General features: G+C 50.6%; 2 protein-coding genes across 4 annotated transcripts in view; one reads left to right on the forward strand and one right to left on the reverse strand.

Annotated features, from left to right (window-relative positions):
• UCKL1 (uridine-cytidine kinase 1 like 1) overlaps positions 1-19,129 on the forward strand; it is a 179,119-nt gene that overhangs the window by 2,350 nt on the left and 157,640 nt on the right. The window lies entirely within an intron of this gene.
• Positions 805-14,530, reverse strand: TCEA2 (transcription elongation factor A2). 3 transcript variants are annotated; one of them, XM_069871572.1, is made up of 11 exons: positions 14,321-14,511; positions 13,172-13,369; positions 11,643-11,705; positions 10,849-10,954; positions 9,665-9,755; positions 5,639-5,772; positions 5,436-5,492; positions 4,488-4,642; positions 4,004-4,150; positions 2,013-2,084; positions 805-1,119 (listed from the first exon to the last, which is right to left on the reverse strand). In XM_069871572.1, the coding sequence occupies exons 3-11, from the start codon at positions 11,694-11,696 to the stop codon at positions 1,111-1,113; spliced, it is 825 nt and encodes a 274-aa protein (XP_069727673.1). In that variant the 5' UTR covers positions 11,697-11,705; positions 13,172-13,369; positions 14,321-14,511; the 3' UTR covers positions 805-1,110. The 3 variants fall into 3 exon arrangements, with proteins under 3 accessions (XP_069727673.1, XP_069727672.1, XP_069727671.1); XM_069871571.1 differs by lacking the exon at positions 13,172-13,369 and having other exon boundaries at positions 14,321-14,529; XM_069871570.1 differs by lacking the exons at positions 805-1,119; positions 13,172-13,369 and having other exon boundaries at positions 1,983-2,084; positions 14,321-14,530.

A 19,129-nucleotide genomic window follows, 5' to 3' on the forward strand; every position in this document is an offset into this window, starting at 1 on the left:
CCGCAGCGTCCACACCCAGCACTGGGGATGTTTGAGCTCTGGGTGCTCCGTGTGTTCTGGGAGTAAAGGAGAGATTGGCAAAATGTGGCCTCAGTTTTGAGGTTGAGTTTAGAATCATGGAATGATTTGGTTTGGAAGGGACCTCAAAGCCCATCCAGTTCCACCGCCGTGCTGTGGGCAGGGACACCTCCCACGGGATCAGGGTGCTCAAAGCCCCATCCAGCCCGTCCTTGAACACCTCCAGGGATGAGGCTTCCACAACTTCTCTGAAGAGCACAGCAGGTGAGTGGAGCATCTCCACATGCCATGGATTTCTTAGCCTAGGGAAGACACTAGATCATCTAGTGTGTCTCTTGTACCAACATCCGTGGCTGATACAAGCCAGGTTGCTGGTGGCTTTCTTGGCCACCTGGGCCACTGCTGGCTCATGTTCAGCCACTGCTGACCAGCACCCCCAGGTCCTTTTCCACGGGGCAGCTTTCCAGCCGCTCTTCCCCAAACCTGGAGCACTGCACGGAGTTGGGACCCCAGCGCAGGACTCGGTGCTTGGCCTTGTTAAACCTCATACAGCCAGGCGAGGGCGACCTGTACTGCCCACCCAGGCACCTCGGCAGTTGGTGCAGCATTTTCTCTCCCACGAGTTGACTAGGAACAAGCCTCGATGCGCTCAAGGTGCGCCTCCAGGCAGCTTCTTGCTTTCTGGTGGTCCAGGCAGTGTTCAGTCCCCATCACCTGGACAATGACCCTCTGTCCCACTCCCAAGCAGTTCCACTCCGCAAACCAGAAGCACTGCACACGCACGGCTCAAATAAAAGTCAGAAACTGACAAAAATGTTTAATATTAGTTTTGAAGAAAAAGTGACCATACTTGAAGATGAGAAAAATAACAAGGAAGTATGTGCGGTGAGCTTTCCTGCCAACCTGTTGGCCCACAACTGTGGCTCTCCACCCAATTCCCGAGCAGAGAGGCAGAGCTCCCTGCCGCTGCTCTCTTCAGCACGTGATGATGCAAACTGATGTGGGACACAATACACAATTGCCGTGGGAGCTGTCGGATGGCGGCTGCGCTCTGATCTGCGTTTGGATGCTGCTCTCAGGCCGTGGCACATATCAGCAGAACTGCAAGAGAAGGAAGTGTAAACTCTGATTAGAAAAACTTGCTGCCAAGGGGAGCTGTGGGGCATACATGGGCTGCCTAGAAGATGGGGATCCAGGTGATGGTCTTGCTTCGGAAGCAGGGACTCGGGGATTCCACAGAGGCAGGGCTCAGCCCATCGAGCAGGGGCTGAACAGAGCTCCCCTTTGAATCTTTCATCTGTGGCCCTTTTGCTCTCGGGAGCGATGCAATTTCTGCTCACCACTGACTGGAAGAATCGTAGAATCATTGAATGGTTTGGGTTGGAAGGGATCTCAAAGACCATCCAGTCCCAACCCCCTGCCATGGGCAGGGACACTTCCCACTGGATCAGGGGCTTCAAGCCCCATCCAATCTGGCCTTGAACCCCGCCAGGGATGGGGCAGCCACCCCTGCACTGAGCAGCCTGGGCCAGGGCCTCCCCACCCTCACAGGAAAACATTTCTTCCTAACATCTCATCTCAATTTCCCCTCTTTCATCTGAAAACCATTCCTCTTGTCCTACCCCTGCACCCCCTGATAAAGATTTCTGTTCATCCCAGATGAACAGCATAAAAGAGGGGTTTTAAAATCGTGAACGTCATCCCCACCATCTCTCAGGGCACAGAGGGAGCATGGAAAGCCCTGTGAGATTGGTCACGGCAGAAGATGAGATGGGAGGAGGGCAGCAGGGAATGCAAAAGTGAGACTTGATCCCAGGTGTTCTGCAGAGATGGGATGAACCCAGGAGCTCTGGCCTCTGTCCTGGGAGGAAAGATCACTCGCTAGAGCCAGTCAGAGTTTGGAAAGCACGTCCGAGGACAGCAGCTGAGTGTCTGCAGCACTGTGGGTGCAGCTACCCCACCCCTCAGTGCCAGTGATACCCTTGGAGTGCTACCTTCCAGCGATTCCCACACTCGTTGCACACGACGAAGGTGGTCATGGGCTCATCGGAGCTGCGGGTCTGCACCTGCAGGAGGACACAAGGGATATGAGAGCCGAGCATCACACGTATCCCTGTGGTCAAGGAGAGCTCCCCGTCCTTCCAGCCACCAGGGATTCGTGTTGGGGTTACGCTGTCAGAAATCAATGAGAGACTGAGGCCTGGGAGGGCAAAAGGAGCTTCCCTGTAAAATGAGTTTGGTTTTTGTTTCACGCACAGCCATACAGCCCCTACACGCACCTCCTGACCCCTTTTCAGCCTGCCATCACCTGGAGTGACATGTTTTCCCTCCTCACCCCTCTCTGCTGCCCATTCCCCACAGGTGGCTCCGGAGGTGGGCGTACCCATAGCTGGTCCCTCTCCGTACGGTCCAGGGCTGGGATGCAGCCAGCAGTGAGACTACAAACCCCTCAGCCCATCAAACGCGTGCTCCACAGCGACACATAAAAAAGCACTCAAGTCATTCTCTTTTACAGACCAGTCCCATCTCCTGGCCTCACAGGAACACACTCTGGGTTACCAGGTTCTGCACATTTCCTATCTGGTTTCTATTTGAGCCATTAAGGAGCTCTGATATTTAACCCAGATGTGACTGCTGCCTCTGACTGGCTCCTGCCAGAAACGCATACTTTGCTAAAAATCAGATTTTCAAGGCATTTGAATACCACAAGGCGGTTCTGCACCGAAAATACCGGCACTCCCTGTGCAAGTCAGACAGCAGAACTATGTCAAGGGGTAATTATAGTGATCTACATGCGTAATTACCCAATACGCAAGAGTCACATTATTTGCATGATGCAAATTAAGCGTGTTTTGCAAGCATGCTGGATAGCTAAATTCTGTCATTCTCACCCAACATTACTGCCTGGCTTCGAACGCTTTCATAAATGCCACTTCATTGACTTGGCACTTACATCTCAGTCACTGAATAGTGATTTCACTGGAAAACTAATAAAAACACAGAAAACCTTCTGATATTTCCGTTTAGGAGACGCTGTCGTCACCTGCCCTGTTCCAGGCAGCCGGGCTCCAGCCTGCTACAGGTGGAGACAGAGCCCCTCGAGCTGCCGAAGCGCGCAGACAGCCCAGGCAGTGTTTCCAGCTGGATGCGCCAGCCGGCAGGATGCAAGACTGCTGCCGAGCCAAAGGAAAACCCCTGCTCAGCCGCCTGGCTCTCATCTGCGTTTGCACGTCACGTCCAAGCATACAGAGGAGTCTCACTCAGCACTTGCACACGCAGTTTGTGCGCAGCCACTCAGTAGCAATCGCGTGGTTGCTGGTGCATTTTTGGGTCTCTGCACATTCTGAGCCACTGACTCACAGCAAAGGCACATTTATCTCCAGATGCCTGGCGCGACTATGGGAACCAAAGAGCACTGGTAACGCACACAGCTTCCAGCAGCTGTCCACTGAGGAGAAAACGCCCTCCGTCTGCTCATATCACTGCTTTATTCATTCTTTATGTTTCACCTGTCTGATGTTGTTTGATTTTAAGTAAATCGGGATTCCTCCAGCTTATCTACACTCTTAATTTGCATTTTTAATCGCATCAACGTGCCTGTCTTGGTTTCTGAAGTCTCTCTCCTTCACTTCCCACTCCTTTCTGCTCTGAATTCCACATTCCCAGCACCTCCTTGCAACAAGCAGCTCTTCCCAGCTGTGCAGCCAGCAGTGCTGCTGCACTTCTGAAAGCTTCCTTGGTGCTGCGCAACCCCTGCTCTTGCACAAACTAGCTAAAAATGCTTACACAAGCTGCAAGGAAAGATATGGGCAACACTGTTGTGCAAAGCAGCAGATTTTTAGAGACCCTCAAGTGCACAAAAAAGGTTCTCTCCATCAGTGGCAAAATTTATGCTCTGCTGCAGGGCCTGTCACAAAGCACTAAAGAGCCAGTGATCATCATAGATCATGTCCTGTGTGGAGGCTGGAGAAGCAGGAACGCTCACCTGGGTGTAGGTACAGTTCTTCTTCTTGCACTTCCCACAGGTGAAGAGGTCAGTCTGCGTCCCTCCTGTCTTGGCCATCTGATGCTCACGGATTGCTTCTTTCGTCATGGCTTTTCTGATCTCCTTCAGCTCATTACTGGCCATTTCCTTCCAAAAAAAAGCAATAAAATCACATCTGTCCAGTTTTACCACCACATCCCTGCAGTGGAAAGAGTCAACAGGATAGGGTGGCCTAACAGATGGATATTAAGGCAGAAAGTCTTTCACTCTTGGTTTCTGGTTCACACCTAGGTCCTTGTGATGGTCTGAAGCCCCAACAGACTGCTCTGCACATCGCAAAGCCCACTGCCAACTCGCTCCCCACGCACTCCAGCAGCAGCAGCTGAGAAAACTGCAACCCTTGAAGCAACCCAGCCACTTGCTTCAAGCTAAAGCACAAGACATCCCCTGTAAGAAGCAAGCCTTGGTCCTCAGGTTTCCTCACCTCCGAGGTCATCACCGCGATCTGCTCGGGGGTTATCACCCCACACAGCACATTCTTTTTCAGCTCAGGATTTTTCGAGTCCTTCAGATTGGAGATGCGGCTCCTCACTCGGTTTTTGTATTTCATGTCAGTGTTCTTGACATCCTGGTATATGCGTACAAGGACAGTCAAGGAGCCTGCAGCCAACCCAGAGGCCTCTAAGTACTTCCTACACCCCTCGTGAATAACAGGGAGTGTTGCTCGCTGCCAGGACAATGGGAAGTTGCATGTATTTGGAAGTAGAACTGAGAAGAGAAGGGACTGGGGAGACCTTAAAGCAGCTTCCAGTACTGAAATGGGCTCCAGGAAAGCTGGGGAGGGGCTCTTGATCAGGGAGTGCAGGGACAGGATCAGGGGGAATGGGTTTAGGCTGAAAGAGGGGAGATTGAGATGACATGTTAGGAAGAAATGTTTTCCTGTAAGGGTGGGGAGGCCCTAGCCCATGCTGCCCAGAGAAGTGGTGGCTGCCCCATCCCTGGAGGGGTTCAAGGCCAGGTTGGATGAGGCTTAGCGCCCCTGACACAGTGGGAGGTGTCCCTGCCCATGGCAGGGGGTTGGAACTGGATGGGCTTTGAGGTACCTTCCAACCCAAACCATTCTATGATTCTATGAAATAGCATTTGGATGGGAAGGACAAACTGGGGATTCCAGTCCACTATGGTGCAAGCAGGAAGGAAATAATCGTGTCCATCACACCAGCATTGGGTCTGCCCTGAGTTCTCAGCACTACTCAGGAGGTTTGTTAGTGACCCAGGACTCAGCCAAGCAGAGCTGGAACCACAGCCCTGACAAGCAGAGCTACAGCAGGACATTTATGCAAAAGAGACTGCCTCATTTTTCTTCCAAGCACCTTAATTTCATGGCCTGGAGGCATGCAGACCCTCGAGGAAGCCCCATACAGAAGGATATATTCTTCAATCTGGGCTGCTATGTGTTCACAGTCGGCACCAATGGCGATATAGTCATCTGTAAGACAAGAGAAACACAAGGTCAGCCACTTCCAATCAGGCAAGGGGTTCCCAGGCTCAGTATTTGCCATACACAAGTCTAAGCAGTTTGCTGTTTTGATTCACGTGCTCTTTCCATCAAACGGCATCTTGGCCAGTGCTTACCATCTGCCTGGAGAGCCGCTGTCAGCATTTCTCTGCATTTGTTGCGGACAGCATCGCATGTGATGGGTGCCGGAGGGAAGGTGGTGATTTTGGGGGTTGTCGGAGTCTTCGGAGGCTCCTGCCTTTTGTTGGAGCTAAAAGAGAAACTTCATCTGTCAGAATGTCTCAGTTGGGGGCACTGAGAGCGGAGAAGGGATCAGCAGGTTTGTGGCCAAGCATCCTGTTTACCACGAGAGAAAACCAGTCAGAGGAACACAGTGCAAAGACAGATGCCTTGAACCAGCAAACGGCAAGTGCAGAGACCAACACCACCACCCTGACATGAGCTCTCCTGCATAAATGGAGGGTTTAATCCACAAGGCAGGCCTGCCAACCAACTTACTCAACACCTACCACAACTGCTGCACCACCAGGCACTCTGTGAAAACATCACAAAACGTTGGACACCAGCAGGAATTCAAAGATACTCAGGGCTTCCCGAGACCACCAGCGCTCTCGCTGTCTGGTAGCGCAGAGCCCATGCACCGTACTTCATTCCTGTGTTATGTACATAGAGTCCATAACTGTTCTCAGCAGAGAGGGAGCAGAAAGCACCATTAAGGTTGATCTCAACTGGTTTCTCATCTCACATCCTTTACTACCAAGACAGTGGCAGCAGGAAAAGAGGACAGGTAAACAAAAGCATGCTCTAGCACTCTGTAGCTGACACATTGCGCAGCACACTGCCTTCTGGGACAGAAAGGAGAGAAGCCTACGGTGGCTGCTCCAGAAGGATCTGCTGTGCCAAGGAAAAGCAAGAAAATGGCTCCTTCAGCTCAGCTGTTAAAAAAAGCAGCAAAGAGTAACACATAAGAGGATCTTCCTTTTTCTTGTAATCTGGACAAGACTATTTGATTACTCATCTCAGAATAATCATACAACCACACACAGCTTGCACAGGTGCCAGGACTAATAAATACGGCTTCACTCACACAAATAACTTCATTTCCACCTGCAAGCAATCACAGGCACCGGCGAGGAGATGCCAACTCCTGCCAGTGGCTGACTCAGCCGGGTCACCTCTCGGGGCAGCTGGAGGCGCAGAATCACCACCTGATGTGGGCAGGCTGAATCACCACACAGGCTGGGCTTGCACACACCGCTGCGAGGTTTCTACACCAGAGAGATAGCTTCCCCGAGCTGGCGGTAAACCCACAGTGTTGAGATGTCTTGCTTGTAAAGCCTAACATCTGTGCAGAGAGTTAGTTAGCCCTGCAAATGCTGCTGGGAAAAGACTCAGGCTGTTACGATTCCCAGATGATTTTCTAGAGCTTCCCCAACAAAGCTTTAAACCTAGGCAGCAATTTTTCAGCTTAGATTGCTCTGACTTTGGTGTTTGGGCCATAAAACACACTGTATTTATAGCCAGTGCCTGCTAACATGACTGCAGTGAGAGACAGAGGGAAAAAAAAGAAGAGAAACCTCGATATTTCACTCTTGCCATCCCTGAAGACCCAAGTGGCTCAACAATTGCTGTTAGGCTGGGTCACTCCTGCCAGTTCTTTGATATCAAAAATAGATCTGAACAGGCACTTTCACTGTGCTGTCCTGGAAGGGATCAGTCAGCCCACAGGAAAACAGTGCTAAGCTGGAAACCTGAATCTACTGCAGTACAAATGGAGCCAGACAATCTCAGGGATTTATCCTGGGAGACCCTGCTGCTGCCGAGTTCAGATCCAGTTTGGCTCTGCAGTGCCTCAAACACCATAGATCATCATTAAGGCTACTGGATTTCTCTAGATTCAGACCTCAATAGGACCTTTCGGAAGCATCCACCAGAGCACCTTCAGCACATTGTTCAGGTCCAACTATAGCTGGAAGAATAATTTCTTGCTCAGATGCAATAGATGCGCTCCATGAGAGAGGTTATATTGTGAGCTCAGTGTTTCTCTTTGAGCTGTAGCTGAACAAACCCACTTTTACCAGCTAGTTTTACTGGTCAGCACTGCAGGAGGCTATTAAGAAACAGAACAGATGATCCAAGGACTGGAGCACCTCCCATATGAGAACAGGCTAAGAGAGTTGGGGTTGTTCAGCCTGGAGAAAAGAAGGCTATGGAGAGACCTTAGAGCAGCTTGCAGTACTGAAAGGGGCTCCAGGAAAGCTGGGGAGGGATGGCTGGAGAAGCTTTCCCAAGAGTTCTTCTAGCCTTAGTTTTGTCTCGCTTTGCAAGCAGCAGCAACACTAAGGTTTCCCAGAGCAACGCATTGCATGTGAACCCTCAACACCGACCTTCATCACATTCAGTACTTAAGTCAGGTCTTTGTACTAATATTTACACAGGTAATACTTAATTTTTGGGAAGATTCCATCTACAAATGCTATTTGTTGCCAAATGCTTTCACCTAAGTATTTGGGTATTTATTCCCTGCAGGTGTAAGAAAAATGAGACAAGATGCACTTATCCCACTTCTGTTAGCTGATGAGTAAAGACACCTTCACCTACATACACGTACGCATCATATGTGCCCTGAGGTCACAACCAATCACCCACAAATTAGATGAAAGAGATTTCTCAGCCATTCCAGGACTGCACAGAAAGTTATTTATTAAGCTTTAGAAGTCAGTTTATAATTAGAGTAATTGGGAAATAGACCCTCAAACACATCTAGAAGACTTATTTCAGGAAAATAAGTCTTATTTCAGGAAAATAACTGTTCCTGTTAAAACAGGAGGAAGAGCTGGTAAATCTATCCAGGAACAAAAGTTTATAGATAAAAAAGGTTAGACTGGAACAAAATGGACTACAAAGCTGCACTGGAAGAAAGGCACACGGAAGAGCTGAATTCAGGCCACGGATCCAAAACCTTCTCATAAAGACAGTTTGAGAATCCTGGAAAAAAAACTCAGGCTGCAAGAGCCAGAGAAACATTAGACGCAGCCCATTAAAAATGTGCTACATTCGTGGTCTAAAACAGCCCAGTCCAACAGAATAGGCTCTGGATTCCAGCACCGCAGCGGGACCTGCCCAGGCGTCAGCTGCACGCTCTTGGCTCGGAGCCCGCAGGTCTCGGCGCAAGCTCTCCAGCCACTGCAGAGGGGCTTCTGCAGCTGCATTCCAGAAAGCAAGATGTTTTTGGACCAAGAGCTATTCAAGTGTTGCTCCCTGACAGAAGACAAAGGCCCAGCCAAAACCTATCAGAGTCAGTGGTTGAAATATCTGAACACAAGCTGGTCTCCCTGGTGTCTCAAAAGCTTCATCTGAACCAGCTATCGCACACTGAGCAGCCATCAGCCTCCCCTCATCACAGCCTGGGCTTCAAGGAACAAAAGATTTTTTCACTGCTAATAACTTCTTCTTTGCCAAGGCTGATTAGTAGTTTATTTCACAGCACTGGAGAATAAGGATTCCTGTCTGTAAAGAGAGCCTGGCTCAACAGACTGACACAGGAGCCAGACACTGAGAATCATAGAATCGTTAAGGTTAGAAAAGACCTCTAAGTTCATCCAGTCCAACTGTCAGTGCCTGCTAAACCATGTCCTCAACTGCCACAGTTACACATTTTTTAACCTCCTCCAGGGAAAGAGACTCACCAGGAAGAAATATTTTCTGGTATCTCATTTCAATCTCTACTCTTTCAGCTTAAAACCATTCCCCTTTGTCTTAGCCCTGCACTCCCTGATAAAGATTATCTTCATTCTAAGGAGTTCAAAGTTAGAAATAACCAAATACAGAAAAATGCAACAGAAAAAAAGAACAGAGGAATGTTTTACTAACAGAAAAAACAACACATAACCAAGAGCAGAAAAACATGAAATAAGAGGTGAATAAAATTAAAAAAAAACTCACTAAAGACACTGTGTTTTGTAGATGTTTATTCCTGTGTTACAGTTTATTAAAAACACCACATAGATCAGCTCAGAAGAAATCTACATTGACTATGCAAAATGCCCAACTCAGACACTTAAAAATAAAAATTAACATAAGGTGCCATGAGAAAATTCAAATTCTGAACAGGACCACCTTTGGTTAAAGGGAAGCATTACCTTTGGTCTCGTGAGTTACCAGTCTCCTTCGAGGATGATGTTGGCAAGGACTGGCTTTTCTTTTTCTCCTCACTTTTTTCCTCTGAAGCATCTGTATTCAAAAAAAAGATAAATGGAGGCTGAAAGGTTGAGAACCAGTCTTTATGCCACAACCCTGCATACACTTATCAATATCTTAACACTAAAGAGTTGTTGGCCTAAGAAAAGTTGCTATTGTCCACAAGAATCAGGAGACAGAATGCCTTTTGTGCCTTCCATGCTTTCCAACAGCTTTTAGTTGTCTCTAAGTAGAATCTAATTCAAACAAAAGCTTTCCTCACCAAACCAAAGAGCAATCACCCCCCCGCCTAGGAGATAAGCTTCCTCACAAGACAAGCCTCATCACAGAAGTTTCTTTCAGAGACACCCTAGCTGCTGAGTCCAGATGAGATCAAGTTCTTTAAAGCACTGCTAAAAGCAGCATTTCCAGCTAACTCCATCTGAAGGGCCAGTATGGGCCAGTCCTTCTGGGAATACAACTTCTCCTGTTTCCCAGGCCACCTGGGCCACTGCTGGCTCATATTCAGCCAGCTATCAACCAACACCCTCAGGTCCTTCTCTGCCAGGCAGCTTTCCAGCCACTCTTCCCTCAGACTTTGACATTAGTCCGTGCTGTATCAACATTAAGATTTCTCAGACAGAATTACAAGCTCCCGCTTATCAGCATCCATCACTGTGCAAGCACCCCCAGCAGGAAACATGTGAATTGATCTACAAGGTGTTAAACCAAGGCCCTCCTATAACTTAACCTCAAAACACATCCCAGCGTTTCTCTTTCCAGCTCGTTGCACCAGGCTGACAGCATATGCTGTATTAATACCACAGAGCACACAAGTTGGGATGGGAGCTTCAGAGAGCAGATATTGTTTCTACAAATAATATTGCTAATTATTACATGCAGAGGTACACATTAAGAAGAGTCCTCTCAATGCTCTTTTAAGGAGTAGCTAGCTAAACAGGAGCTAAATGTAGGGGAATGCGTAATAGAAGACAAAACTTGAAAGACAGAGGGTGCAACTGTAAAGGCTGATTTGCTAGAACGTTCTGTTCAGATCAACAGACAAGCTCTGCTGAGAAACCCAGCCTCCCGCTGAAGGCAGCTCCTTCACAAGTTCAATCTGACAGAAACACGCTGATTTTCTTACCTAGAAGCTTTTTCCAGGATTTGATGAGGGATTTGGCAAGTGATATCACTTCTTCATCTGTGCTCTGCTTTCTCAGTGCATTTACTGACATCCCAATGCGTGTGGACTGCAAGTGAACACACAAATGAATCAGTTGGCAGCAGATTTGCTATTTCTTACTAACTGAAATCAGAACTAAGCATGATGAAATCAAAGCAATGACCACAACATGAAGTGTCCAAGGAGTTGCAGCGTGATTATCTCCTTACGCAGCTTTGGAAGAGCAAGATGACACTACAGCTTCTCAAGCCAACTGGACAGGAGACCCATCCCAGCAGCCACCCCCAAATACCTCCTTTACGCAGCCAGCCACCCCCCAAATACCTTCCATACACATTCTGCCACACCAAAATACCTCCTCTACACAATTGTAAGTGACCTTCAAGTTTAGAATGAAATATCCCAGACTTGCATCCTAATCTCTGAACTATAATCCTGTTCACACCTCCCCAGTGTCCTGAACATTACCATTACAAAGACTTAAAGAACCTCTCTGCCCTACTTTAATCTACTCTTTCCACTTCTTGAAGCCTAAGAAAGGATTTAAGCAGTTCATCTTATAAGCTCCACTCAGGTTTCAAGCAGCACATGAACTGCCAGTCCAAAACAGCTTCTGTACTATTTTCTGGATTAAGTGTTTACTTCAATGCTTTGAGTTAGGCAAGAAGTGAGAGGAAATGTATTAAATTTACTTAAACAACATTTTGAACTCATCCAGATGTAGACCAATTTTTCACCCTAACTGTGTGACTCACCTGCAGTAAATCCAAAGTCATAGGCATACTTTTCAGTTCTTTCAGTAAATCCATTGCTCCGTCCTGGAGAGGAGACAAGAAACAGGATAAGCACCTCAGCTTTTAGTGAAGAAAATGCAACAGCTCAGGAATAAATTCAGAAAGTTGAATTATAAGGGATAAACACCAACAAGCCTTCTGTAAAACATCAGCGAGATTGCTGCTGGGATTGCTGGTCCAGAGAGACAGCTGATCCTACAAAATAGAGGCACCTGAGATATTGGAATGGGCAAAACAGAAGAGCACTGGAGCACTACAGATCTTTGCTGGTGTTTGGTACAACTGCGGCATTAGCTTTTTATCCTTACCTGGCAAGCTTAACCTTTTTAACACCTGACAAATACACTCAGAATCACAACTGTCCCCTCAGCACTCTGCTGGCTTGCAGATGATCTTACCAAAGTCACTATTTTGGGGGCCCTATCATAGCACCATTAAGCGTGGAAAAGACCTCAAAGATCATAAGTCCAATCATCAGCCCAACCCCTCCGTGCCTACTAAATCATGTCACAAAGTGCCACATCTACATGATTTTTGAACCCCTCCAGGGATGGAGACTCCACCAGTGTCCTGGGCAGCCTCTGAAAGTGCTTCACCGCTCTTCCAGTAAAAACACTTTTCCTGATATTCAATTTGAATGTCCCCCGTTGCAACTTGAGGCCATTTCCTCTCATCCTGTCACTTGTTACTTGATTGAAGAGACCAACATCCACCTCACTACAACCTCCTTTTAGGTCACTGTAGAGAGCAATAATATGATACCAGCTCACAAGAACAATTTAGCATAGCTTCAAGAACTTCAGTCATCCACATAAAGCTCAGAATCAGAGGCAGAGCTAAGAGGGTCTTCTTTCTACAGCACTAAACTTAACGTAGCTGTTTCCTATTTTTTATATTTATACCCCACTCTGTTCAAAACAAGAGCTGACACCAGGTGCAAAGCCATCAAAGCAGCAAAGCTGAAGAGCTGGTACCGTGAAACTCGCTCTATGAAGTTTCCTTGCATCGCAGAACCCAGATCCAGGAAAAACATCTGACGAGGCAACCTATAGGCACCTAAAACTGGCAGCCACTCAGACAAACAGCAGGGACAGAAGCACCAGGCTGCATTCAGCAGCACTCAGCAGACCACAGCCTGGAGTACACCTGTCTCCACTGTGCTGGCTCTTTCCTCTAATCCCCCTTCCGTCAAACAAGGCCTTCCAGTGTTCGCATTTACAGCTCATTTAAAACACCAACGACTCCGAGCCCATTTGCAGCATGAGGCCTACAGATCCTCCAAATGTAGAGAAGGGAAGCAGCCTGCACTGACAAACCCTGTCCTCGAATCCCTCCTCCTTATGCAGAGGGGCTGTTTCCTACTCACTGCAGGACGCAATCCAGCTGCAAGTGCCACCCTAGAGATGCTGAGAAGCCAAATCAAAGCAGAGTCAAAGCTTTCAGCGTGCACACAAGCAGCACACACCAGCATAAACCACGCACTACCATACCCAGAACAAGCGACTTCTCACTCAGGCAGCTTCACACCTCTCCGTTCCTCCAACAGTCAAAGGACTCCGTTAAATCCAGCCCTTAACATACGAAATGATCAGGTGATTCCTGTCTCCGTTATCAGAAATGGTGCAATGGCAGCAAGTGAGGATCCACGAAAAAACTAGAGCACCAACCAGGTACTCCAGGCAACCATCCTGCAGGAAGAGTTCGCAAATTAGCTGAAAACAGTAAGATTTGCTTGGAAGCAAATTCTGCAAAGTTGCTCCTTTCTTATTTCAACAACGACACAGAAAACCTGTCAACAGGAACAGTCACCACAGCCTAAGATTTAGCTCAAACACACTTCCCTGGGTTGTTCTAACAACTACACGGCAATGTGTGCCCACAGCCTGTAAGGCCAACAGTATCCTGGGCTGCAACCAAAGAAGTGTGGCCAGCAGGTCGAGGGCCAGCAGTCTCTCTATTCCACTCTCATGAGACCCCACCTGGAGTCCTGTATCCAGCTCTGGAATCCCCAGTACAAGAAGGATATGGATCTGTTGGAAGGTGTCCAGAGGAGGCCATGAAGATGATCTGAGGGCTGGAGCACCTCTGCTATGAGGACAAGTTGAGACAGCTGGAGGTGTTCAGCCTGGAGAAGGCTCCAGGGAGATCTTAGAGCAGCTTCCAGTACTGAAAGAGGCTCCAGGAAAGCTGGGAAGGGGCTTTTTACAAAGGTATGGAGCAACAGGATGAGTGGGGGTGGCTTTAAATTGAAAGGGGGAAGATTTAGATTAGACATTGTAAGAAATTCTTCACGATGAGGGCGGGCAGGCCCTGGCCCAGGTTGCCCAGAGGAGTGGCGGCTGCCCCATCCCTGGAGGGGTTCAAGGCCAGGTTGGATGGGGCTGGGAGCCCCTGATCCAGTGGGAGGTGTCCCTGCCCATGGCAGGGGGTGGGGCTGGGTGGGCTTTGAGGTCCCTTCCAACCCAAAGCAGTCCATTCTATGATTCTGCTCCGCCACGGGACGGCAGGGAGGGAGCCCCCAGTAGGGGCTGGGGAAGGGAGAGGCCCCTCACAACGGGCACGGAGGGAGAAGCAGGGGGGCTCGGGGAAGGGAGCCTCCTCCCCCGGCACCCAGCGGGGGCTGCGGAGCCGCCACTCACCGCGCTCTTCTTGGCCACCATCTTGTCCAGCCGCCTGGCGATGCGCACGATCTCCTCCTCCCCGCCCATCGCGCCGCTCCCCGCGGCTGCCGGTCCCGGGGGAGCGGGGAAGGATGGGGAGGGAGAAGGGGCGACGCTGGCAGCGGCTGCCCGGGACCCACCGCCACGGCCCCCGCTGCCGCAGTCCGGCCGGGCGGTGCCGCGCGGGGCACGATGGGACTTGTAGTCCTGCGGCGCGGAGCCACTCTGGGAAGAGGCGGGTGGGCTCGCGCCTGCAAGACTACAACTCCCGGAGCGCATCGCGGTCGCCCCGTCCCCGCCGCGGTGCGCTGTGGGGGATGTAGTTCATCCCCCTGGGAGCCGCAGGCCTGAAATAACGGCTAAACGGGGCTAAACCTCGATAAACGGGGCTAAACCTTGATAAACCTGGCTAAACCTGGCCAAGCCTGGCTAAACCTAGCTAAATGTGGCCAAACCTGGCTAAACCTAGTTAACCTAGGTCAGCCTGGCCAAACCTGGCTGAACCTGGTTAAACCTGCCTAAACCACCTAAACCTGGCCAAACCTGGCTAAACGTCATGAGAACTGGCTAAATCATAGAATCATAGAACCACCAGGTTGGAAGAGACCCACCGGATCATCGAGTCCAACCATTCCCATCAAACACTAAACCATGTCCCTCAGCACCTCGTCCACCCGTCCCTTAAACCCCTCCAGGGAAGGGGACTCAACCCCCTCCCTGGGCACCCGTTCCAGTGCCCAATGACCCTTTCCGTGAATTTTTTTTTCCTAATGTCCAGCCTGAACCTCCCCTGGCGGAGCTTGAGGCCATTCCCTCTCGTCCTGTCCCCTGTCTCTTGGGAGAAGAGCCCAGCTCCCTCCTCTCCACAACCTCCTTTCAGGTAGTTGGAGAGAGCAATGAGGTCTCCCCTCAGCCTCCTCTTCTCCAGGCTAAAATGTGGCTAAACATGCCTAAAATGGGCTAATCATAGCTAAACTTGGCCAAGTTTCACTAAATGTGGCTAAACCTGGCTAAGTGTGCCTAAACCTGGCTAAACCTCCAGCACAGCCTTAGGGACATTGAGACTAATCAACAGGATGGTGGGGACGGGAGGTTTGGGGGTGTCTGGGGCATGGAGCCCCCCTGTAGGTGGCACTCGTAGCCTGTGCGAGGCGACACGGCCTCAGGAGCTCCATGTCTGCTCCCATTGCTGGATGTCATTGCTCCCTCCAGCTGGTTCTTGGCAGGGGGAGAACTTCGAAGCCTCCTCTTGCACAGCTGGCTTCGCAATCCTCGCCAAGCGCGGATGTTTTAGAGAGGGCCCTGACTGTGCTGGTAAAGAGCGGCCGTGTCCTGCCCCGGCGGGGCTGCGGATCAAGCATGGAGATGTGCGACATGTGGCCTCGGGCTGCAGGATTTGCTGTTGGGAAGCAGAGCTCCCTGAGCTCAGCTCCAACCCCGCTCTGTCCTGTGGCAGTTGAGTCACTGAGGGCAGAGTTTAGCCTTACCAGCACACAGAGGTGAGGGGAATTGAACAGATGTGCTAGGTGGGACTCGATGATCTAAGAGGTCTTTTCCAACCTAAATGATTCTGTGATTGTATAAACCTCTGCTGGCCTCCAAAATTGCTCATTAGGTACCTAAAGCTGCCAGCTTGCTACTTTTTATAGAATCATAGAATCACAGAATGCTTTGGGTTGGAAGAAACCTTTACAGGTCACCCAGTCCAACCCCTCTGCAGGAGCAGAGACATCTTTAACTCAATCAGGTTGCTCAGAACCTTATCCAACCTGACCTTGGATGTTTCCAGGGATGAGACATCTACCACCTCTCTGGGCAACTTGTGCCAGTGCATCCCCACCTTCGTGGTAAACAATTTCTTCCTTATATCCAGTCTAAATCTGCCCTCCATTGGTTTAAAACCATCATTCCTTGTCCTGTCACAACAGGCCTTGCTTTATGGCAGTTCTCATGGAGCTGGACAGACCTCTGGGAACCCCTGAAGCAAGAGCTGCTTCCCAGATGTGCGAGACACATTTTGATCCATCCCTTCACCAGCAGACGTGGCCCCAGACCACACCTGAGCTCCAGATGCTCTTCTCCATGGCATGATGCTTGCAGCTACCTTGAAACTTTTTGGCTTGGCCCCACGTTTGCAAGCTTGCGTTCCCTCCAACCCACCGTCCAGAGCCTCTGCAGCATCTGGAAAGCCTCCATCCCTTGGCAGGGTCTGGCTGTGAAACGTGGGGGTGCCATTTTTGAGAGGCAAGGGAGGAGGAGGCAAGTCCCAACAAGGGGACCTTCTGGAGGTCCTCGGAAGCGGGCAGCTGCCTGTCCCGTGTGTGGGGTCGGGTCACGCCGGTCCTTGGCGTCAGAGGCGCGCTCGAGCGGCACTGCTGCCACTGTGAATGTGGTTTGGATCGCTGCAACGCAAAGATGGTTCCCGACCACAAGTATGGCCGGGGACGTGTCTCAGATTCCAGAGCGCACAGTCAGCCATGCCGAGCGCCGTTACCCCCGTCGCTCCCTGCCTCCGAGCGAGAAACCCGGCACCCCACCAACACCGGCCTCCCGCTGCGGCGCATCATCCTCGCCCAGGCCCCGCGACTGCCTGGTTGGCAGCAGAACCTGAGGAACATACCGGCATGGAAACCTCATGCCTGCAGCCCCATCCTGCTGGGTGGGAGAGGAAAATGCCCCCTGGCCCTGGATGCCTGCGGGGCACGGGCCAGCTCTGCAGCCTAACCCTGCCAACCCGCTGCTCTGCTCTTCCCAAGGGTTAACGGGACAGGCGTTTGCGGAGCTGAGAGGGTTTCTGGCTGACCTTGGCTGGGAAGCAGCGTTGGCGTCGCTCAGCCCAGCCCCCCTGAGCGTGGAGCTGGTGGCCAGCGCGCTCCCCAAGCCTGGGTGGAGGTAGATCCAGAGGAAACTCCACCTCCGCGGGAGCCAACCTGCTATTGCAGGAATTCCCAGCGAAATTCCCGCTTGGGCTGATCTGTCAACGGATCCATGAACTTTGTTTTACCTCTTGTGAAAGCAGCTACTTGAATGTGCTAAAAACAGAGCAGGGGCGAGGCTGTTGCTGGAGCTGAGCTGGGGGGAGTTTGGGAGGGGGCTTTAGCTGATTCCCACACACCAAGAAGCACAATGAAAGTCTCTGAACGTGGTTCCTTGCTGGCAGCTCCTTGGCAGAGCTGGTGGAGCGAGGAAAAGAATTTGCTGCAAAATAAAACCCCCACAAAATCTCACCTGGTTTCCCCACTGGGCTATGGTGTTTCCCAAGTGACCCTCAGCTGATTTGGATCCAGTGGATGGGCTGGATCAAGTCAGATGAGCTTTCCTTGCTTCCAATATTCCCAGGAGATTCAAATCACCATTTATTTGGAGATCAGCCACCAAACCCCATCCTTTCTCTTGCTCCCAGCCACTGAAGTCTCAATTTGGTCTGCTTTTGGAGAAGGCAGAGAAGAGAGGCCCCCTGGGTCCAGCCTTGCCCACCCCCCCACCACAAGACCCCAGTGAAATTCTGTCCTGAGATCCTCCCTAACTTCAGGTGTGCCCGGGTCTCCAGATTCTCAGTGTTGGGGTCCTGGCTTGCAGAGACAGGAAGATTGGCTGTCCCTAGATGACATGCAGGGCTCGGAGCTGGTAGCAAGAGATCACACCCAGTGGATGGGAAACAGCAAGTAGCTGGTAGACCCCGAGCCCTCATCCAGCACTGTGAACACCAGTCAGGAGGTGGGTGCAGCTGCTATAGGCAGAGCACTCATTTTAGGAAGGGGTTTTGATGCATCTCCCCTCCTTTTCATCCTCCTGAGCCTGCCTTGGTAGCAGCAGAGGGCTCCTGGCTCTGCTGGGTGGTTTGCTTTTGGCTCTCAGTTGTCTTCAGCTGGCATGGCAGCCGCTGCAGCCAAGCTCCTGCTGCCTGCACGCATCACTTGCAAGGATGCCCACAGCCAGCCACCCTCCTGCACTGATGGTGAAGCTTTTCCCAGCACTGACCTCCCTGGGCACAGTTGTTCTGCTCCCTGAGCCTAGGGCAGTTCAAATATGGGAGAGGAGGAGGAGAAAGACAGTGGAACTGGTCCCTTAGATGTGAGTTGGTACCAGCCTCAGACCAGAGACATGGATCTGCTTTTTGTCCCCCTCCTTGCTGCAACTGCCTGATGTCCTTAGTCCCCTACCCTGGAATCAGGGACATTTGACCCTGGAGGCCCAAATCCTCCATCCAGATTCTTAAGAAACATGGAGAATTTGGTGCAAATGATGATATGCATTTTTCTTGCATGTCCTGTTTTCTCCTCTGAGGAGCCAACGGACCTTTCCACACTTTGTCTTGAGTGACAGGCCCTCCTAACACAGCACAGCCCAGGAGATATCGCAGGCTCCATCCATGCTGCTCCAGCAGAGCAGCCACAACCTCCCACTACATCTGTCCCAGAGCTTCTGGTGCGCAGCCCATGCCTGGGGACACTGCCATCTGGACCTCCTGGGACAAGTCCTGCACCAGGCAGCAGCTGTGGAGGGGAATGTGGCTAGGACCACCCCGTGTGGTAGCCCAGCCTCTGCCACCCTGTGAAACGGGGAGCATGGAAGGGAGAACATAGAGGAGGTGCCATTTTCCTTGGGTCCTGCTTACTGCAAGCACAAGGGTGGAGTTTGGACCTCCAGCTTTGCAGATGCTCTTCCGAGACGCTTTGGATGTTCCATAAACCTCCTCCTTCTAATGATTTTATTTATACTGGCTGCTGTTCAAAATAATAATGACAGGGGGAGGAAAAAGTACTAAGCAGGAGCTGGGGAGTGTTC

This window comes from Phaenicophaeus curvirostris, chromosome 18 (genome assembly GCF_032191515.1).
Source record: "Phaenicophaeus curvirostris isolate KB17595 chromosome 18, BPBGC_Pcur_1.0, whole genome shotgun sequence".
NCBI lineage: Eukaryota > Metazoa > Chordata > Aves > Cuculiformes > Cuculidae > Phaenicophaeus > Phaenicophaeus curvirostris.

What these genes read in the sequence shown, in the direction of transcription:
- TCEA2 (XM_069871570.1), bottom strand. Translation starts at nt 14,389, where the DNA reads ATGGGCGGGGAGGAGGAGATCGTGCGCATCGCCAGGCGGCTGGACAAG. An exon ending in AGCGGCTCTCCAGGCAGATG is followed by an intron (nt 5,493 to 5,638) that starts GTAAGCACTGGC and finishes CTTGTCTTACAG; the next exon opens with ATGACTATATCGCCATTGGT. An exon ending in AGAACTGTACCTACACCCAG is followed by an intron (nt 2,085 to 4,003) that starts GTGAGCGTTCCT and finishes GTCCTCCTGCAG; the next exon opens with GTGCAGACCCGCAGCTCCGA.